General features: G+C 39.5%; 2 protein-coding genes and 1 long non-coding RNA gene across 5 annotated transcripts; 1 reads left to right on the top strand and 2 right to left on the bottom strand.

Annotated features, from left to right (window-relative positions):
* Positions 1 to 299: 299 nt before the first annotated feature.
* Positions 300 to 2,749, bottom strand: LOC126588518 (uncharacterized). Its single transcript, XR_007611503.1, has 2 exons — positions 2,068 to 2,749; positions 300 to 1,850 (listed from the first exon to the last, which is right to left on the bottom strand). It is a non-coding gene; the product is annotated as an uncharacterized LOC126588518 (long non-coding RNA).
* A 4,558-nt stretch (positions 2,750 to 7,307) lies between these two features.
* LOC126588504 (uncharacterized) lies at positions 7,308 to 9,816 on the bottom strand. Of its 3 annotated transcripts, none has more exons than XM_050253604.1 (7): positions 9,594 to 9,816; positions 9,027 to 9,378; positions 8,804 to 8,923; positions 8,563 to 8,721; positions 8,086 to 8,258; positions 7,717 to 7,822; positions 7,308 to 7,507 (listed from the first exon to the last, which is right to left on the bottom strand). In XM_050253604.1, exons 2-7 carry the CDS (start codon positions 9,246 to 9,248, stop codon positions 7,478 to 7,480), a joined length of 810 nt encoding a protein of 269 aa, XP_050109561.1. In that variant the 5' UTR covers positions 9,249 to 9,378; positions 9,594 to 9,816; the 3' UTR covers positions 7,308 to 7,477. The 3 variants fall into 3 exon arrangements, with proteins under 3 accessions (XP_050109561.1, XP_050109559.1, XP_050109560.1); XM_050253602.1 differs by having other exon boundaries at positions 9,027 to 9,287; positions 9,594 to 9,815; XM_050253603.1 differs by having other exon boundaries at positions 9,027 to 9,287; positions 9,600 to 9,815.
* Positions 9,817 to 14,954: 5,138 nt separating this feature from the next.
* Positions 14,955 to 19,771, top strand: LOC126588498 (uncharacterized). The gene is made up of 4 exons (XM_050253593.1): positions 14,955 to 15,515; positions 16,678 to 16,961; positions 17,378 to 17,605; positions 18,849 to 19,771. The coding sequence occupies exons 1-4, from the start codon at positions 15,089 to 15,091 to the stop codon at positions 19,371 to 19,373; spliced, it is 1,464 nt and encodes a 487-aa protein (XP_050109550.1). The 5' UTR covers positions 14,955 to 15,088; the 3' UTR covers positions 19,374 to 19,771.
* Positions 19,772 to 22,854: the final 3,083 nt, after the last annotated feature.

Raw genomic sequence — 22,854 nt, 5'->3', positions numbered from 1 at the left:
ACGTGTTGATGCTTCACCACCCACATTCTGTGCCATACAACATCGCTAGCCTTATTGCCGTCCTATAAAATTTTCCCTTGAGCTTCAGTGGCCTACGACGGTCACACAACACGCCGAATGCACTCTTTCCATCCAGCTCGTATTCTATGGTTGAGATCTCCATCTAATTCTCCGTTCTCTTGCAAGATAGATCCTAGGTAGCGAAAACGATCGCTTTTTGTGATCTTCGCTAGATTGCTCCGGTCATTAGTGTGGATAAGTATATAAATGGATAGAGATAGGAAAGCAAACACAAGATGTACGTGGTTCACCCAGATTGGCTACGTCCACGGAATAGAAGAGTTCTCATTAATTGTGAAGGGTTTACACAAGTACATAGGTTCAAGCTCTCATTTAGTGAGTACAAGTGAATGATTTAGTACAAATGACATTAGGAAATATTGTGGGAGAATGATCTCGTAATCACGAAACTTCTAAGTATCGAAGTGTGGTGTCGTCTTGACTTGCCTTATCTGTCTCATAGGTAGATGTGGCATCTTCTCTGGAAGTACTCTTCCTCCATCCAGGGGTGGTATCTTTAACTGGTGGAGATGCACAAGGTAATGTATCAATTTCACTTGAAGCTTACTTGTAGTTTCAGGCTTGGTTAAGCGCGATACAAACCATGTAGTAGGAGTCCCCCAAGTCGCCGAGCTAGGGGGTCTGCTGAAAGAGGTGACAGACAAGGTAAGCAATCAGAGCTCCGACTGATTGTTCACCTTCTCCCCATCTTGCAGCAGCATGAAGGATAAAGAGAAGAAAAATGAGAAGAGATGATATGAGATACTTTTGCTTTTGAAGAAGTAACTTTCCACAGGCTTATTCTTGAACTGAGCTGGAGGGTTTTCTGGTTTCCTCCAGAGTATAAGGCCGACTGAAGAATTTGAGGGTCAAAACAAGTCCATCAAATCTAGAGTACGTTCCACCCTGCTGATATGGGATACTTTTGCTTTTGACAGAGTAATGAATGTATCGGCACGTGTGCTGTTACGCTTGTCTCCACATGCTTCCTTGTATCCTTCGCACTTGCCCTATCTGTTCCTCAAGCAGATGCGGAATCTTCCCTGGAAACATAAGATGTTGAAGATGAGTACTCGAGAGCAATGCCAGGTAAGTAATCAGGTAAGGGGTTCCAGGCAGTCAGTTCCTGGCTGGAAGCTTGATTCCAAATGCTGACTGATTGCTCTCTTTCTCCTTGTCTTGCAGGTAAAAACAAGGCCAAAAGAAAAGACAGGGAAAAAGCATGATATGGGATACTCTTGCTTTTAACCCTGATGATATGAGATATTCTTGCTCTAGTATAGCTTGTTTGCAGAGGTATTATCGGGGGGAAAGAAAGTTGAATATTTCGAAAGGCTTCGTTGGGAGTGCCCTCTCAGATATGATGAAGGGTTGAGCATTTTTGCAGGTCTGCCTGTCCTTTGGGGATAGAGGTCGACATATATAGGAGTCTCCCTAACAACAAGTAGTAATGCTATTCCTTTACCCTGCTTGGTCATAGCACGGTAGTGGGAGCTGCCAGTTTCACATGTTTTAACTCTGTCAGAGCACTTTGAAAAAGTGGTCTGTGGTATCTGGCTCTCGAGATTCGGAGAACGATGCCTCTTCGATTTTTGAGAAAGCAATCATGCTGGGGGTATGACTCTCGAGATTCGGAGAGCAGTGTCTCTTCGATTTTTGAGGAAGTAATCATGTTGGGAGTCTGGCTCTCGAGATTCGGAGGGCGGTGCCTCTTCGATTTTGGAGCAAGCAATCTTGTTGGGAGTGTTGTCTCGAATGTGAGTAAAGGTTGGGCATGTTTGCTAGTCTACCTTGCCACGAAGCACAAAGGTTGACACACAGGGACTTTCCAATTATCCAGCAATGGTACTGTTCCTTTACCCTCTCTTCGATTTTGAGAAAGTAGTCATGTTGGGAGTCTGGCTCTCGAGATTCGGAGGACGGTGCCTCTTCGATTTTGGAGCAAGCAATCTTATTGGGAGTGTTTTCTCGAATGTGAGTAAAGGTTGGGCATGTTTGCTTGTTTACCTTGCCACGAAGCACAGAGGTTGACACACAGGGACTTTCCAATTATCCAGCAGTGGTACTGTTCCTTTACAGTTGTGGGTAATAATATGGTAGCTAGACCTTCAAAATTTATGTGTCTAAACTTTTGTTAGTGCTGTTTCTTTGCTATTCTTTTACCCTTCTTGGTCAGAGCGATGTAGTGGGAGCTGCAAGCTTCACGTGCTCAACTTTGGCAGAGAACTTTGGCAAAGTTATTTGTGGTACCCATGAGCTATTGTTGCGTGTGGGAAGTGGGTGATTGAACAGTAAGATTCATGTGCTTTCTACTTCACCAGAAGTCTTCGACAGAATGCCCATAATTTCTGCAAAGCTGAGTGTGCGTGTGACAGGTGCTGACAAGGCTAGAAAAGTAGGTGCCTCTTCGATTTCTGAGATCGGCCCTCGTGGTCTCTGAGCAGCCCAGCTCTTGAGAAAGCGAGCGCCTCTTCGATTGATTCGGAGAACGATGCCTCATCGATTTTTGAGAAAGCAATCATGCTGGGGGTCTGGCTCTCGAGATTCGGGGAGCAGTGTCTCTTCGATTTTTGAGAAAGTAATCATGTTGGGAGTCTGGCTCTCGAGATTCGGAGGGCGGTGCCTCTTCGATTTTGGAGCAAGCAATATTGTTGGGAGTGTTTTCTCGAATGTGAGTAAAGGTTGGGCATGTTTGCTAGTCTACCTTGCCACGAAGCACAGAGGTTGACACACAGGGACTTTCCAATTATCCAGCAATGGTACTGTTCCTTTACCCTCTCTTCGATTTTTAAGAAAGTAGTCATGTTGGGAGTCTGGCTCTCGAGATTCGGAGGACGGTGCCTCTTCGATTTTGGAGCAAGCAATCTTATTGGGAGTGTTTTCTCGAATGTGAGTAAAGGTTGGGCATGTTTGCTAGTCTACCTTGCCACGAAGCACAGAGGTTGACACACAGGGACTTTCCAATTATCCAGCAGTGGTACTGTTCCTTTACCCTTGTGGGTAATAATATGGTAGCTAGACCTTCAAAATTTATAGGTCTAAACTTTGTTAGTGCTGTTTCTTTGCTATTCTTTTACCCTTCTTGGTCAGAGCGATGTAGTGGGAGCTGCAAGCTTCACGTGCTCAACTTTGGCAGAGAACTTTGGCAAAGTTATCTGTGGTACCCATGAGCTATTGTTGCGTGTGGGAAGTGGGTGATTGAACAGTAAGATTCATGTGTTTTCTACTTCCCCAGAAGTCTTTGACAGAATGCCCATAATTTCCGCAAAACTGAGTGTGCGTGTGACAGGTACTGACAAGGCTGGAAAAGGCTGGAAAAGTAGGTGCCTCTTCGATTTCTGAGATCGGCCCTCGTGGTCTCTGGGGAGCCCAGCTTTTGAGAAAGCGAGCGCCTCTTCGATTTTTGAGATCGGCCTTCGTGGTCTTTGAGCAGCCCAACTTTTGAGAAAGCAAACGCCTCTTCGATTTCTGAGATCAACCCTCGTGATCTCTAAGCAGCCCAGCTTTTGAGAAAGCAAACGCCTCTTCGATTTCTGTGCATGCGCCTCTTCGATTTCTGAAGCTTCGTCGAGTGCAGATTTTTATAGGGGCTGGCATTAAGTTCCAAAGCACACTTGAATCTCCACCAGTAGAAGCTTCATTCTTGCACTTCTAAGATCTTGATTTGTCCGACCTCTTCTCTCTTCAACACCTTTGAAAATGTCTGGCCCCTCCGACCGTCGTTTTGACTTGAACCTTGTTGAAGAGGCAGCCCCGCCTTCTCCAGACAACATATGGCGCCCATCCTTCGTCTCCCCTACTGGTCCTCTTACCGTTGGGGATTCCGTGATGAAGAATGATATGACCGCTGCGGTGGTGGCCAGGAACCTTCTCACTCCCAAAGATAACAGACTACTTTCCAAACGGTCTGATGAGTTAGCTGTTAAGGATTCGCTGGCTCTCAGTGTTCAGTGTGCAGGTTCTGTGTCTAATATGGCCCAACGCCTATTTGCTCGAACCCGCCAAGTTGAATCATTGGCGGCTGAAGTGATGAGTCTCAAACAGGAGATTAGAGGGCTCAAGCATGAGAATAAACAGTTGCACCGGCTCGCACATGACTATGCTACAAACATGAAGAGGAAGCTTGACCAGATGAAGGAAACTGATGGTCAGGTTTTACTTGATCATCAGAGATTTGTGGGTTTGTTCCAAAGGCATTTATTGCCTTCGTCTTCTGGGGCTGTACCGCGTAATGAAGCTCCAAATGATCAACCTCTGATGCCTCCTCCTTCTAGGGTTCTGTCCAGTACTGAGGCTCCAAATGATCCCCCTCCGGTGCCTTCTCTTTCTGGGGCTCTACCGACTGCTGAGACTTCTCCTAAGCAACCTTTGTGAAGGCTCCCTCTTGTGTGCTTATTTTGACTCATGTATATGTACATATTTGTAGCTTATCGGGGATATCAATAAATAAGCTTTCCTTCATTTCAACGTATTGTGTTAAATACACCAAAGCCTTCTTCGCTAAGTTCTTTGAATTTTCTTTTGTTAAAGTTTGTATGTTGAAGCTTTCTGAGTAGAGCATGTAGGTTGGGGTAGTGTTCCCTTAATTTCCCGAGTGAGGAAAACTTCTCGGTTGGAGACTTGGAAAATCCAAGTCACTGAGTGGGATCGGCTATATGAATCTTAGAACGCCATTGTGCTCGATCCTGTGTCATGTCCTTCGTTAGATCCAAGTACTCTAAGTCTTTTCTTAGAGTCTCTTCCAAAGTTTTCCTAGGTCTTCCTCTACCCCTTCGGCCCTGAACCTCTGTCCCATAGTCGCATCTTCTAATCGGAACGTCAGTAGGCCTTCTTTGCACATGTCCAAACCACCGTAACCGATTTTCTCTCATCTTTCCTTCAATTTCGGCTACTCCTACTTTACCCCGGATATCCTCATTCCTAATCTTATCCTTTCTCGTGTGCCCACACATCCAACGAAGCATCCTCATCTCCGCTACACCCATTTTGTGTACGTGTTGATGTTTCACCGCCCAACATTCTGTGCCATACAGCATCGCCGGCCTTATTGCCGTCCTATAAAATTTTCCCTTGAGCTTCAGTGGCATACGGCGGTCACACAACACGCCGGATGCACTCTTCCACTTCATCCATCCAGCTTGTATTCTATGGTTGAGATCTCCATCTAATTCTCCGTTCTTTTGCAAGATAGATCCTAGGTAACGAAAACGGTCGCTCTTTGGTATTTCTTGTAAGCTGTTTAAATTCAAACCCTTCATGTACATGACGATGGTGGAATGGCTCCCAGTACAGGGACAAAACAAGGCGGACTTTTTGACCTCCTAGATGGACAGAATCCTAGGAACGACTTGTTCGACTGTCAAATGTTTTAGGAAGTTCAGGATGTAAGAATTTAAGTGGGAGATGCATATCTTCCATACGTGTATCGAAGCAAAACACGGGACTATCTGAAGATGAGCCAAATATGTTGGTGCCTACAATTGTATAACTGATAGAAGGGTAGGGATTATCATAACAGTATGAAAAGCAGGAGTAGTCGAAAAAGGTTCGGGAAGAGGCAACAATTTTCCCTCCCTGATGTCAAATACCTCGAAAGAGGGTGTCGCGGGGGTGCCAATCACGCTCTTGAAAGGATCAGAGGCAAGAACATATAATTTTCCGTCATGCTCCGCCTGCAGCTGTGTCTTTCTCCCTTGTTGTAGGGGACTGTTGTTGAAGACATGCTGGGGATGCTTGACGATACCGGCGTTGGGATCCACCGTTGGATCAGTCTCAAAGACAAACACATATTTACATGAAGACGAGCCAAATGACGCGACACAGATGTTGGTGCCTACAGTTAGATAAAGTGGATCGTCGCATAGGCAACCTTTTGCCCACACTAGGATCGAAAACCTCGAAAGCGGGTTCCATAGGGAGACCAACTGGGTCCAACATAGGAGAACGTGATTGAACGTAGAGTTTATCCTTGTGTTCGAATAACATGGGACCAGATTTTCCTTGTTTCATGGGAGGCTGCTTCGTGATTCTGGGTTGGGAATCGAGAGCGGGATCAGTCCTGAAGGCATAGACCTGTTTCTGTGAGGCAGGTCTTTGCCACGAGCGTAGCCCCCTTGGCGTAAACCCGCGGCCAGGAATGATGTTGAAGAACCTAAACGCGGCCGCGGGTCTCGCAATACGTGGCTCTAAGCAATGGCATGAAGAGCGTAAGCAATTGTGCCATCCAACATGTTCTCACAAAAACACAGGTACAAAGTGTTAGAATCATCAGTAATTATCTCCTTCCCTTTCTCCATCTTCATCTTTCTTCTCTTGTGCTGCTGCATCTCCATACTTTGATGTCACGCTCGTCCGATACTTGGGAATCAAGAAAGGCTAGGGTTTTGATCTCAAAGCTTAATTTGACGTACGCTTTCAAGACTTGGAATTCAAGAAAGACATCATGAATGGCTTTGGACTTGGAGTTCGCCTTTCAAGAAACTAGCTTAGGTTTCCCTTTCCACTCTCACCACTTTTTTTTTTCCTTTCAGAATTGGGGCATATAGATATCAATTGTCGAGGTGATGCTACTTGGACATACAAAACTAACACATACAAGAGTCGAGCCCATTTGTATTGTGTTTAAATAAATGAGTCAGTTTTGTGTGTCTAAATAATATTATTGGTTATGAGAAATTCGTAGAATGAATGAAGGTTGGGAACCTGATGGTGCGCATAAGAGGAGCTTATCATGTCTAAAATTGGTGTGAAGGGAGAGTTAAACTTTCCTAATATTAGGAGGAATTCGAACTTCTAGTGTGATTAGTGTTAATTAAGAAGAGAAATTAGATAAGCAAATACTTGATTATTCCAAGTAAAAGAGGCAAAGGGACGATGTCAGTATGGCATGGCTTAGTCAGTTATTCTCACAATTAGATAAGATTCGGGCCGGCACTTCTCTATGAAAGCATGGTTCTTGCCCCCCTCTCCTTCCTCAATGGAGCTCATTTATTCGTTGATTGATCCCTTACTTTGACATTTGAGTGTGTGCTCGTTGTTTAGGCCGGTGAGTGAGATTTCGGCTCATTAAAATAAGTTAATGAGAAAAACAATACATGAAATTCCGGGTATTCATCCCTGTTGTCGATATTTTTTCTAGTACATATAAGAATCAGACTATATAGGTCTCAGAAATTCATGTTGTGACATGGCATGGTGCGCACAAGATTGTGATGCAAGTCAATCTTTCTAACCTTTGAAAGAACATGTGAACAAAACAATGAAATTCTTCACATTCATAAATAAAAATTCGATTACGAGGCTATAGTATTTCCCCCTGTTTTCCTTTCTAAAGTGGAAAAGGTTTAGGCCATACAGATTCACATACTACAAATGTAAAAATACGGGCAGCATGTCATCTGTTCTTGACACCGAACCACTATACTCTGGGCCAGTGTGGACTCACAACCTGCACAAGCAAATAATTTTTTGGTCATCACAGTCAATTCCTTATCACATATTCTACGGCAGAGCCTAATTTGGTTCAATACCATCTAAAAACAGATTACAGAAATTAGATTAGCAACACGGAGACTACAGAGCTGAAATCGCCACAAGGGCAAGGGGCTTGATATTAAACACATTCTCAATTAAGAAAATGAACTATATTCAGCTAACCTCAAGTGTGCTAAAAACTAATCGCATTCGACTTGCAACAACTGATGATTCCTCGGCTTGTCCAACCACTGCCAATTGCTCTAGTTGAAGTGTCTTTACTGGAAGCCTTCAAGGAAAAAAGTTTAAGCAAAGAGGTGAACCTTCACAACCGGTTTATATTGCACGAAAAGAGTAGTTTGAAAAGGTCAAGGTGGAGGTCGATAATTTGTTGTCATAGCATGTACTTGAGAAATATACAGCGGTGTGCTTGCACAGAAAAAATCCGGATTTGTCAAAGTAGGATTCGGATGCAGAAATTCAGCCATGTTTAATACGGATTATGATATATATAACTCAAAGTAGGATTTGGATATGCTGAAAGAAGCTTACCATGCCATTCCTCTCACATAATACGCATTTGCTATGAGTGCACAAAAGCCTTTCCATTTAAGCCTTTCTTCGTCCGATACTGGAGGTATGGATGACCATCTAACTATTGTTGGCTGTGGCGTACACAATATGGTGATGAATATAATGCTCAACCACAGAATGCACTCATCAACCTGCATTGTGAAGAAAAGACGGAAAAGGGAAATCCGGATCCCACTGAACTAATCATTCACTGTAAGAGGAAAAAAGTCGAAATCATGACCAACAGAAAACTTAACACGCACCCCTGCTTCTCACATTTCCAACACTAGACTATGACTGACACTCAGTTTAGTCAATAGATCACAAAGATCATCGGAATTGGGCAAAAAACTTCATATTCCAATCCTTATAGTCAATCAGATAATGTCTCAATGTATACTACAATGGTTGCATTTCGACAAATGGGTAAACGTTAATAACTAAAGAGGAGTTTACCTCCTCCGATGCGATCTTGAATTTGAAACTGGTGGTTCCACCATAACTTTGCATTCCTTCAATTTCAACACCAGATTCTTTCATATCAAGCAGTTCTTTTCTTAATCCCTCGTCTGTGCAGCCCAGTGCATAAGCATTCACCCCAGCACTGATGAACTCCTGATCAACCAAACGAAACATCAGTTGTGAAAGAAATTAAACAAAGCAAAACACACAAAATACCGCCGAATTCTGTATATACGTTTAGGTTGGCACCTCCTCCACGGTCGACCACATTCCTGTACCGCCTAAATAAACTGATTGCTATGTTGCGCGATGATCGATACTCATCATCCGATGGAATCGAATCCTTCATCCGGCACTGCAATGAAAAATATCAAAACATATCAAACACTCGTACAAATATCAAAATCCATTTCCTTATCCCTAAATTTTAAACAAAAGAAACTTACAAAAACACTTACTAGCCATTTCTTGGGGCTGTTTAGCTGATTACGGCTTCTCCATGACAAGTAGAAAGCAGAGAGTGCAGAATTACAAGGAGCTCCAATTGGGTTAGTACAAATAGAGATTTTGTTCAAGAAATTCACATGGGTAGTCTTGCAGGGTAAAACTGCCTCATGCTGTAAAAAATTATGAGCAGAATCTGTATATGTAATAGCTCCTGAAGCATACACCATCAGCATGGTTGCAGAACTTGATGAACCATCACAATGCTATATCACCTTTTACAAAAACCCAACAAACCAAATTCAAAACTGAGTAGTTTTCTAATAATTAACAAGCCTAAACCATCACAAAGTTGAAAGTTCTTACCTGCAGAAAAAAAAAACCCAAAAAACCAAATTCAAAATTGCATAGTTTTCTGATAACAAATAAGCATAAACCATCACAAAGGTCCCACCTTTGGAAAAACCCAAAAACAATATTCAAAATTCAGCAGTTTTGTAATTCCACAAGGCACATATAAAATGGATAATTGATTAATTCAAGTGAAATATGAAGCCTGGAAAGAAAGCTTCCTCCTTTACCTTTACCTTTTCCTGCAGTTGAATTTTCCCGGGAACCAAACAGGTTTCTGACACAAATTATTATCCAAGTGACGATTTGTGGGGTGATTGGGGAATTTTGAGGGGTTTCGAGGCCACCAATTATTGTATGGAGGGCTACGGAGATGGAGATTCCATTTATTTTTATTTTTTTGGTAAACGATGGAGATTCCATTTGATTCCAAAATTTTCAGAATATTTCTGGCTGCTAATTGTTAACTGGTGTACGAAAATCCTCCTCTGCTTTGGCGGATTTTTCCCAATTTGTTATTACTTGCAAGCCAACTCTAATAACGACGTTGCTTTCCTCGTCGTTTTTTATTACTCTAATTTGATTTTTTTTTCATTATTATCATTTTTTTTGTACCGGCTTGGGGGGGATTTTGTTTGGAGTGTTGATTATGGATTGACTACAATACATAGTATTAGGGAAATCAAAGTTTTTAAAACTAAATTTACAAACTAAACGATATGCTTATTGATGATTAGATTATCACTTAAACGTTGATTAACGTGTTTATTTCTTATTGGTAATGCATAATTTAATTTACAAATTTAATTAAATTTTAATCTCCCTAGCATTACCGATACTTATATGTATGAGATATAAGTATTATCTGTATGTGAATATTTGCAGCTACATGTATAAATTATGCATAAGACCCTTAACAGGAGGCCGATAAAAGTGAGTATGATACTAATATATGGAACTCGTACAGGAAACACAGTTTTATAGTAGGCCGAAAAATTCATGCTTTTATAGTAGACCAAAAAATTTGATTGTGAGACCAATATATTGGACTGTGTTATTAAACTTGAGTGTGATACTTACAAACTAATTTTGTAAAAAAATATTGACTCTCATAGCTATTGAACTCACTTAGTGTAACATTAATGTTATAGGTAAGAAACTTAGGCTGCCTAATTCCTATATAAATTGTATCGCACTCACTCCAACTTACAGTGAATGGCCTAAGAGCATCTCTTGCGATGCTCTATAACCTAGTTTGGTACTGAGATGATTCTGGAAAAAGTAGGTATCAAAAAAAGCTATGAGCTTTTTTGTGTTTGGTAAACATTCAGTTTCAGCTTTTTTTCACAGTTTTGGGTGAAAAAAAGCCTAAAACACAAAGCTGCAAAACCCAGCTTTGAAAAACCGGCTTTTTTCACATCTATTTTACATAAAAATTTACCAAATACTGTAATACTTTTTTTTTTTTCAAAAACACTTTTACAAAAAAGTTTACCAAACACTCTGCTGCTTATTCTCACAGCACAGCAGAAGCGATTTTTTTTTCAATGCACAACAATACCAAACCAGCCCTATATATAGTACTTACAATCGTATGTATATATATATATATATATATATATTCCAAAAACAAGTCCCTGTAGTATTGGTGGCCCACCAAAATTGTAGCCAAACCAATTATTATAGAATGAACCAATAAACCTAACTAATATAGTCACTTGACATGAGATAGACTTGCATAGGGTACCCCTGCAGACTGCGTCCCGGCCCGTTCGTCCTCATAATCAAATATTACCCAACCCCCATCCCCGATTTCCACTGCTAAAGATCGGGAGGGTTCAGAGGGGAATGCAGGACAGTTCTGAGGAGATTCCTTATGCACAAGAGCCAAAGTTGATGCCCCTAAGGTAACAAGGGTCGAGATGCGGGGGTTGGGGCGCCAGAGAAGCCCTTTTGCTCGCCCCATTGTATACTTAAGTTATAAGACGTGGTGTACCGTATTGTGCTTCGGAAATAAACATCTTGTTCATGTAGATAGAGGAGAAAAAGTGATGTAAAAATCATTCCCCAAATAAAACTCTTGTAACCGACCAATAATCATTATAAAGACTTATAATGAGTATTTTGGGGTAGCTCACTATTGTTTAGCAACTGAAATAAAGAAGGCCGGGGTGAACAGGACATTGTGATCCTACTTAAAATTAATGTCAACCCCAAATTATAGAAAAAAATTTCAATGTGCCGAGAACATTATAGGATACATTAAGTGTCATAATACAATTGGTTGAATTTTTTTTTTTTTTAAGTTTTCAACCAATTGTATTATAACATTTTGTGTTATTAGCCGTGTTTTCGACACACTAAAATCTCTCCAAATTATGTGACTAAATTAGTGGGTTCATTTTTACTAAAAATGTGAATCCCAAATTATTTGCTTCCTGTGGGCTTACTTGTACTTTTGGCTTCGGTCTTGATTATGTGATATTTCCAGTTCATCAAAAAAAAAAAAAAATGTATTTGTTGGTATGGCTCTTCAAATATCATCGTCATTCATTCATCATGTTGCAACGTCATGCATATTGTCCCTAGCTCAATCTATCAAAGTCTCACACCCTACTTAACATGCTATGATGATAATCTTATCTGGAAAACATGCTCTGATGATAATCTTATCTGGAAAATGGTTGGGTCGTTCAATGCCATGGTGGGCTATTATTTTGTCACCCCTTGTACGCTTAATTACTACATGCATTGTATATGGTAGGCCACTACCTTTATATTTCAAAGCGATGTCTAAAGCAAGAGAAATTTTAGGATGTGACGGTTAAAAGAAACATGGTGTTATCAATTTAAATGTATTATGATATATTAAGATCCATTTAGTTTTATTTCACATTGCACCATCAACATTATTACCAATCTCACATATATTATGGTGATATCAAATTAAACAGATCTTAACATATATCTATTAATAATTCAATTAGTTGATTTACCATCTCTATTGACAGTCCCATAAAAAATTACTCATATATGCACATATCAAAATAAAATGGTTGGGTGTCTCATTCCCCAATAATAATGAAGATGCTGACTTGGTTGTTGAGTAATAAGTTGTTGATCATGGCAAGTTGGTTAACCTGCATCTGGACAGAATACTAACATGTGTTTCTCTCCTACTCGTTTTGAGAGAATTATGTAAAGAAATCATGTTGAACAAGTCTTGGACTCTAAGCACCGGTTCTTCATTTCAAATAGACTGGTCAAACATTGATCAATAATATTATTCGAAATAATGTATGGTACCCACCATTTGAATCCGAGTATCCAACTCGTAAGACCTAAATGGGTATGTATATTATTGAAATTTTTTTGGTGGAACATTCATGAATATTGTTTGGTACCCACCATTTTTTAGAATTTTCATTAGTTTGTAGTAAGGGTAAGTTCCATCGATTACATAGAAGGATTGAACGTGCTCACTAGCAAGAAGAAGATGAATATAGGTTGTGTGAAAAAAAGGAAGAGAACATTACATTTGAAGGCAATTCTCAAATTGGCTTGAACTTTTACTCTAAATTTTGCAATTTGCCAGTTAAAAAACTTGAAGCAATGTGTCACTTGAATTAATAATCAGTTGTAGTCCATCATCTACGGTTAATTTAGTGAAATGTTTCGTAAGAAGTGAAACACCTGAACACATATGACTTTTTCAGCAACACGTATATTAACCTTTTAACGGGCATATGTGTTTTCGGGGTGTTAAGGAATTGGGTTCTTCAACCCAATGCAAACAAAAACTCCTCTCATCCAAATAATTTTTTTTATCATGAACTTAAGCAACAAATTTACTTACATTGCATATGTAATTCTTTTTTACTAAATATTAGATTTGCGATAGTAAATATTAAGAATAGATCACTTCACTCACCTCAGAATATGCACTATCTATTTGTATTTAGAGTAGTTTGCTAACAAGTGTTACTATTGTTATATTGACCTTAGGCTGAACCCCAAGTGAAAGTAAAACAAGCAGTGAATAGTTAATAGATCATTGTAAAATGCCCACACCTTAATGTCAATGATCTTATCCAATCCCAATGTACACTAATATGACTTGTGCTGTTCTGCAAAGATTAGTTTCCAAGGAAAAGGTCCTCTTCGGATCCTGGGGATAGTAAAGATCTCCATATCCTTGTCATTTATTATACATTGTGTGGTTAATTTTCTTCAAGTACTATATGTGTTTAATTTAAAAAAAAATAAAAAAATAAAAAAGTCAAATTATTTATGATAGCACGATACACGATGAATGACTAAGATGTGAGGATTTCTAGAATTCTCACAATTTAGATCCGGATGGGATCCAAATCAAATTTCCAACAAGGATAATGTTAGGAATATCATTTATTTAAATTATACCTTGTAAACCATATAACGTGATTGTCAATAATTAAATTATATTTAAGTATTGATTAATATGCTTATTTTTAATTAAAAACACATTACATAATTTGTAAATTTAATATAAAAAATTAGTATACTTAGCATTTCTCTTATATGAGAGAAAGAACGCAAAGAAATATATTATCATCATATGGTTTCAACAAAGCATCATTAACCAGGAAACATTACAAGTTGATCACCTATTTTATTCTCAAGTACAGGACATGTGATTTTGACATTAAAAAAATACATTTTTTTTTAAAGAAAACTAATAAATAGATTTTTTTTAAAGGAAAACTAATAAAAAGTTTGATTTTTTTTATAGTTTTAATGAAAAATGATAAATAAAGGTGTAGTAAATAATATCAGATAAATATAAAAATATGGTTTTTCGTTAAAAGTAAACAATATCAGGAGTGTTTCGTTAAAACTACTAATTTTTTATGTCCCTCGAACACTGTCACTGAATATTAATAATTATTTTATTTAAATTATAATACGTGTATTTTTTTTTAATTCTTGGTACGTGCTCGTGAAAGTTTCTCTATTAATGAAAGAGAAAATTTGAGAAAATTTTTAGTACGCCAAGAACACAGTTTGATAATCAAGTGTTATAATATAAGTGGATGAATTTTTTTTTTATAAGTGGTTGTTATATAAGAGTAAATTGTAGAAATGATCCCTCAACTAAAAATTCATTATCATTGGCCCCTCAACTTATCAAAACGTACAGCTAGTCCTTTTTGTCAACTCCGTTAGAACTTCTGTCAAAATGAGTCATATACCATGCACGTGAGGCTAAATCAAGAAGCAATTATGAAAAATCAAATAAGAAAAATTCTATCAATAATCCCTCAACTTTAATTCAAATGAAGAAATAATTGTTCAACTTTGACTCAATTAGAGCAATGATCTTTCAACTTTAACCTAATTGTAGCAATGATCATTCGAACATAACTCATTTTAACATAATTGACGAAAAGAACCATATGTACACGTTTTGATGCGTTGAGAGATCAATAATAATAAAATTTTAATTAAGCAATCATTGCTTCAATTTATTAGTGATGTAAAGATGTGGGCTCCGTACGCTAAAAAATCCCTCTGAAAATTCGTAGAAATTGAGTTCGAGTGTGAAATAAAATCAGAACACCCCCAAAACCTCCCACCCCCTTTCTAATTCATCGACTTTTTACTCCCTTGCCAATTTCTTCTCTCTCGCGTGCGCATATTATTAAATGAGATGCAAGCGTAGAAAGCACCACATCATTAAGAGCTGATGACCATGGACAGAGCGCAGTCAAGCTCGGACTCCCCAACCAGAGAGCCGAAATCACCCATGGTGCTCTCTATCGAGTGCCTCAAAGGCAGCTCCAAGGCGGACGAGTGGACAGGCGACATGCTCCAAACTGGAGATATCGTCGAGGAGCTTCGTATTGGAAGCTCCATCACCGTCAAGTCGCCGTTTAAGAACGGAAGGAGCGGTGTCCAGAAGATCCTCCACGCCTCCTTCAAGGCCAAGGACACCTCCATTTTCGTCCGTATCCGACGCGGACGAGATGAGTTCGCCGAGTTGCAGGCTTGTATAGTCCCCAATGACTCAGTGGGCGGTAGGACCAAGCAGTACATGCTCAGGTCCATTGCGGACCCTAACTACACTGTCGGCTTCTGCGATCGGACGGAAGCCGACTGCTTTGAGATCCAAGGTACTATTACGATCATCCGTTGACTATCGCTATCCTTCCTTTCTTTCATGTAAGGAAGATGAATTATTGTTAGTATTTTACAAATTATTATTGTTTTGGTGATTAATTATCCCCCACTTGGTGATTGTGGCATGTTAATTATGATTATGATTTATTGGCGCCTAGCTTTCCTTTGTGCACATAATTTTCAATGGAATGTGTGTTTGTCGTATGAATGCAAACCAACTTTAAGTAGCACAAAACAAGTCCACGTGAGAACTCATGACTTCCTCTTTGTTGAAAATTATATGTAGACCAAACCTAATTGGTGGTTGACAGCTTCGGTTAAAACATTTTATTCTGTTCATGCACTTCACCTAACTTCCATTATTCAATATATACTCATTATAGTTTAGTTTAGAACCGTATCAAAAGTCTTTTAATTTTATGTGAATATAATGTAATATAACGAGTAGTGTGACACTTGAGCCATTTTTATTAGTAAAATGTTCAGAATGTACAGTTTAATTAAGCTTTTATTGTTTGATCGTTGCTTCACTTTAAAAGAGCTAAGGTAAATCAAATAATAGGATTAACATTCTAAATTAAGATAGTTAATTATTTGCACTATAACAATAAACACTATGTATGTGCGATTGATCTTGTTGAGTTATGAGTAATTAGTTTGTCTGGCTATAAGAGGGTTCCTCATCATTCACGAGATTCTAACCTAAAACATCTCACTTACAAGTAAAGAAAAATACTATTAGACCCTTACAAGTAAAGAAAAATACTACTAGACCCTAATATTACGTGACACATGTTATTTTTTAAAATGCTAGAAAACTAGGCTTTGCTTATGTTATAACACACATATTTTTTTAATTAATACTCAAGTGTTAAAATTTGAGTTAATTTATAACACCATGCGACAACGTTGCATACAAAATTTTCTCATGCTCGATAAGTCGATCTCTATGGATAATGACTAGGTTTAAAATCAATGAGCAGTTTGAACACCAAAGGGTCAGTTGTGAGCCTGTCTGCATATAAGTTGATTTCACAGAAGGAAAAAACAACTGTATATTTCTTATGTTTTATTTCCTTACTGCAACTAGGAATTAATCAAAATTTTGTACGAGAAACTACAAGCAGTAACACAGAAAACTTGTTCAATGTGCAGCTTCAAGGAACTCGCGGATGGTGAGTGCACTGACCAGGTCTAAACTTCAAGATGGGTATGTGTCATATCCATGGGAAAGGAGAATGCAGGAATTGCTACCAGTTCCCTACTCTAGTAGCTTTCTATCTGTACTTTTCCTTCCAAAGGCTTCAGATCGATCTGCTTCTCGCTACAATGACTTAGAGGACACCCTTGCTAGGGCAAATGTCTGGCTCAATGCCTCCCAGGCTGCCGGTGTCCCCGTTGTCTTCATGAACATCCAGACTGAGTCCTTGCTCACCAAGGTGATTAATCACACACACTAAAGGCTTTTTCGTTTATATGCCCTTGCGCTGCGAAACTTTCCATTTTTCTCCCTAAACTTACAATTGTGTGACTTTGACTTATATGTACTCTGTCTCACGTTACCGTTCCGTCAAGTTAGTTGGTTAGGAACATCGTTAACTTGGTTATTGTTGTGGAACCTCGTTCAAAACAAAGAAAATGCGAACTTTCCAGTTTGCAAATCTGCCAAGTTAACGATCTTCTTGATCGACTTGACAAATTGGGTAACTTGAGATACAAAGAGCACAGGAGGGGGCAAAGTCATACAGTTGCATGTTCAAGGCAAAGGAGAGATTTTCATTGAAGCGCAAGGGAAAGAAAATGCTTAATTGTATATCTTATATGTATGTCTGATGAGGAGTGAAATATATGACAGATTTCTGGAGAGACAGCTTCTTCGACTGTAAATGCGGGGTCATTGTCTGACTTGGCTGATCTTGCAAGTGCTAGCTTATATGGTTTTGAGGACTACCATGGAGTTGACATTGGTGTTGTCCGAGCAGTTCGCCTTTGGTTTGCTCCTCTTGGTGGTGAAATTGCAGTTGAGATCAAATTACAAGAAGATGATGTCAAGCTTGGCTTTGCGATTAGCCGCACAGAAGAGGTATATATACTGTATATTAATTAATTTCTCTCTCCATGACCAATTCCTCTTTGTTACCAATTGTATATTGGGTAGGTGATTGACTTGATCATATTATGTCATAATTAATGTGTCCGTTGTAACTAGTTGAAATAACTATGAGTAATAAGTGGATTCTAGGGTCCACCACCTGTCACATATCTCCATATAATATGATCAACTAACCCCTCGCCTTGATCAATTTTCCATTAGGCACAAATTACTCGATTTGTGAAAGTTGATGTGCTTGTTCTAATTACTAATTTACAAGTAATTTTACAATAATTTTGTGTAGAAAGTAGATGTTGGATGCAACATAATATGATCCCCTATTGCCAAATTCTCCATTAAGGAAAGATTTGAGTTTTTTTTTTTTTTTTGGTCAGATGATAGATTTTGTTAGAATAGATGTTAGATTAGCCACTGACGAAGTTCAAATCCACGCCATCATACAAGGGCTCAAATCCTTTCTACCACTGTAATAAAGGGCCACTTGTGAGAAAGGTTTGAGTTCACCACATTATATATGGGATGTTAAAGATCAACACCAACCCATTAAGATTAGTCGGTATAAGGGAACTAAATTGTTTTAGTTCAAACATGCATGGAGTTGTTCTAGAAGATTCTAGCATGCAAAGTAGGGTGGCTAGTCTAGAATTATCTAAGCTAGAGATTTGTAGAATATACTAGAAACCAGAAACTAGAAACTAGTTCTAGTTTGTAGAAAGAACTAGAAACTAGTAGAATGCCAAACATTCACCTATAAATATGGGTGTGATGTTGAACCAACCAATCAACCAATCGAAGAAGATAGTAGGCAACCCAGTAAGAGAGTGAGAAGCCTTGTAAGAGAGTAGTCTTGTAGGAATGTGAGTGGTTTAGAGTGTGTCTCTAAAAAAAGTGAGTGTCATAGCTTCTAAAGAGTGTCTTTGAGAGTTTGTGTGTTGTAATACTTTGTGTGTGTAATACAAGTAATTTGTTTATTTGTTTTGTCTCTCCAACACTTGTATTAGAGTTGTGTACTCTAATTTTTCCTCAACACAGGATAGTTGGTGTCCATGATGAAGGAAGTTGAGAGCATTCAACTAAAAATCAATTAAATCTTATGTAAACGCTAGTTAAGCTATAACTTGGTAAAGAAATGCGGTCCCTCTAACATTGCTTGATGGACCATGCACTACTAGATGGTTTGGCTTGTAAATGAGTTTTTTTTTTGTGATTGCAGGGGTTTATTTACATTTCATCAGTGGTTGATGGTGATGAAAATGCACCTTCAACTCGATCGGGGCTAAGCAATTTGTACAAGGAAGCAATGGATGCATCAAGGTTGCTGGTGGTCTCAAGGGTTTCAAACCAGAAGGTTCTCCCATGGATGGTTTCCTCAACAGGAGCAATTCGATGCTTCGACACCATTTCGCTCAGCCAGAAGCTATCACTTCACCGTCACGCCAAGATTCCAATTTCCCTTCACGTGTTCATCTGGGATCGAGCAGTTGTTTCTCCAAGCGGAGGCCAAACTAGGTTTAGGAGCAGTACCTCCCCACCAACAATTATGCCATTGCCACCTGAGGTTCAATTGGCTCGACATCCGAATGAGAACCAAGTACAACCACTGCCACTAGAAGTGTTCGACGAGAGTAGTAGCGAAGGTGTGACTGAGAGATTATCAGAGGTCAGGCTTGAGAGAGATACAGCTGGAGAGTCCTCTTTTAGATTCCATGATTTTGCACTTTCAAGCAATTGGGTATGAATGTGTTCTTTTGGTTCTTCATTTGTAATGCTGCTTTCATGTCAACTCGAATCCCTGGTGTATACTCCAAATAGAGACAACGCCCTTCTGGCGATAAAGGGGTTTGCAGCTCGAGCTTGGATTCTACGATCCGGGCGATTCTGGCGACCTTCGGAGAAGGGGAAGCCCCCATCCTCTCTTTGTTTTTATATTGTTATGCATAGAGGTCTTGCAAAATTGCAAATAGGCATTGTTTGGCTAAATTTAATACACATAGTATACGAGAGAGATATATAGAACTATTTCACATAGCAGGATTTGATCGCTTTCACTTACACACCTTTCTTAATAAATGGTTTTGCTTATAAGTTCAGTAATTAAAGAACTGATAACTCAACAATCGTTTATTATCTATTTAATTTGATCTTCAAATTTGATACATAAATTTGGTGTTTCTAACACTTCGGATTTGTTGGTATTGAGAAGTTTACTAACTCAATACCAAAATATATGGGTGATAAGTTTACAAACTCTATCACACCTCTCACTTTGCACTCTCAATAAAATTGGACAAAGAAATAGAGAAAGGAGGGAAGCTACAACCTTCGGCAAACAATGCACTTTGATATATTTAAAACAGTTTGCAAACACACTTCTAAAATGGAATGACAAATCAGAGACACTTCCTAAAGCCTTATGGGAGGCTTATTTATACAAGCAGAAAATGAAGGACCACTCAAGTGCTTTTAATAAAATAAACACAACAGCACACACAAACAGATCATATGAACTTTGGACAGTCTAGCACACATGTACAGCTATCTTTCCAGCTTGCAATCAACATAGTTTCGGCTAGCACATCACATGGCAGCACACAACTGCTGTCTTTCAACACACTTTCAGCTGGCACATGGAGGAAACTTTAGTCTTTGTAGTTGCAGCAAGTGTGAATACAACCTGTAAAGAAACTAACAGCTAGCAGCTGCCATTTACAACCTGTTTTGATTTGAATTTCCAACACACCTCCTCAAATCAAAACGCCTTCATTCCTAGCATTTCACGTAGCAGCCGGAATGATTCAACTGGTAGTGGCTTAGTGAAGATGTCTGCCACTTGTTCCTTCGTGTGACAATAGACAAGTTCGATTGTCTTTTGCTTTACATGGTCCCTTAGAAAATGGAACCTGGTATCAATGTGCTTGCTCCTTCCATGTGGAACAGGATTCTTTGCAAGCTTGATTGCAGACATGTTATCCACATGAACCACAGTCGATTCCACTTGTGGATGACACACTGACTTCAATAGATTTCTTAACCAAATTGCCTCACACACTGTTGAGGCTACAGCAACATACTCGGCTTCACATGATGACAAAGCAACAATTGATTGCTTCTTTGAAGTCCATGAGAAAGTTGTTGATCCTAGAAAAAACACATAGCCAGTTGTGCTTTTCCTTTCATCTTGGTCACCTCCCCAATCACTATCTGAATAACCAAATAATTTTGCATCTTCACCAAAATTATAAAACAGACCATAGTTTAGAGAACCTCTTATGTACCTCAAGATTCTCTTGGCAGCCAGCCAATGAGACTCCCTTGGTGTTTCCATGTACCGACTCACGAGTCCAACTCCATAAACTATATCAGGTCTTGTGATTGTAGAGCTTGTATGCCTTGGACTCTTCACTATAGCCCACAAACACAGACTTTTCACCTCGATCATCAAGCTTTCTCCTCTTGGCTTCTGGAACTTGAGCATATGCAACACACCCAAAAACTCTTAGGTGTGCAACATTCGGCTTATATCCACTCCAAGCCTCTTGTGGTGTCATCTTCTTAACACTCTTTGTTGGACATTGATTCAACAAATAAATCGAACAAGCTACAACTTCTGCCCACAATTCTTTTGGCAAATTCTTCTCCTTAAGCATGGATCTTGTCATGTCAAGGATGGTTCGATTATTTCTTTCGGCTATCCCATTTTGTTGTGGTGTATAGGCAGCAGTCAGTTGATGCCTAATTCCTTGCTCCTTGCAGTATGCTTGGAAAGCATTGGTGGTGTACTCTCCACCTCTATCTGATCTCACAGCCACAAGCTTGTGGTTGCTTTCAGCCTCTGTGAGTGCCTTGAACTCCTTGAAGATTCTTAGGGCAGCCGACTTCTCCTTGAGAAAATAAACCCAAGTCTTCCTACTAAAATCATTAATGAAAGTAATAAAATACCTATTACCTCCATAAGACATAGGATCCAATGGACCACATATATCCGTGTGTACCATCTGCAGTGGTGCCTTTGCTCTCCATGTATCACCAACAGGGAATGATAGTCATGCTTGCTTGCCAAGCACACAACCTTCACATACTTGGCGTGTGGCTTCAATCTGGGGTAGACCACGAACCATTCCTCCACTTGACAGCAACTTTAGGCCATTGAAATGAAGATGGCCATATCGAAGATGCCATTTCCATGACTCATCTTCCATTACACCAATGTTGCAACTCCCAAACTTTGTGTTCAACTTCAACGGGAACATTCGGTTTTTTGACATTTGAACACGTGCAATAACCTTTCTCCTTGCATTCCTGAGAGTGAGAAACATATCCTCCATATGCATAACATACCCTTTCTGGAGCAATTGACCAATGCTCAGAATGTTGCTCTTCCTACCTGGTATGTAGTAGGTATCAGAGATGTATTCTTCTTTACCATCCTTCGGGATGATTTTGATCTTTCCTTTGCCTTCAACTGGCAACTTTGAGGAGTCACCAAGACTCACAGATCCATAAGGCCCATCTTTGAGTTCGGCAAAAAACTCTTTCTTTCCACACATGTGGTTGCTTGCACCAGAGTCTAAATACCAAACATCTTGTTGGCTACTGATATCATGGTGTGCTAGTAAGACTGTAAGTTCCTCACCAGCATTTCCATTTGATTCTGCCATGTTGACATGCTCACCATTTTTATATGAACATTCATTTGCATAATGTCCATATTGCTTGCAAGTGTGACATTGGATATGCGTCTTTCCTCGGGTAGATCTCCACTCTTGAGATTGACCTCGGTTTTGTTCATAGCCTCGACCTCTTCCTCGAGCTCGTCTTCGGCTACGGTTGGATGAACTCCCACGACGTGAGTTCCACTGCCCACGACCTTTATTTGGTTTGTCAATATTCAACTTTGACTCCAAAGCTTGCTCTAGCGTTGTGGGGCTTGCATTCTTCTGAATGCGTTGCTCGTGAACTATGAGGGATCCTAGTAGCTCCTCTGCGCTCGTCGCCTCCAAATCCTTGGATTCCTCAATGGCAGTCACCACATGCTCAAACTTAGATGTGAGTGACCGGAGTATCTTCTCCACAACTCGTACTTCATCGAGTCTCTCGCCATTTCTCCTCATCTGATTTACTATCACAATGAGCCTTGAGTGATAGTCGGAGATGCTCTCCCCTTCATTCATGTGAGCAGTTTCAAAATCTGCTCGAAGTGACTGTAACCTCACTTTCTT

This window comes from Malus sylvestris, chromosome 11, assembly GCF_916048215.2.
Source record: "Malus sylvestris chromosome 11, drMalSylv7.2, whole genome shotgun sequence".
Lineage (NCBI taxonomy): Eukaryota > Viridiplantae > Streptophyta > Magnoliopsida > Rosales > Rosaceae > Malus > Malus sylvestris.
This window is presented reverse-complemented; position numbering and strand designations above follow the sequence as displayed.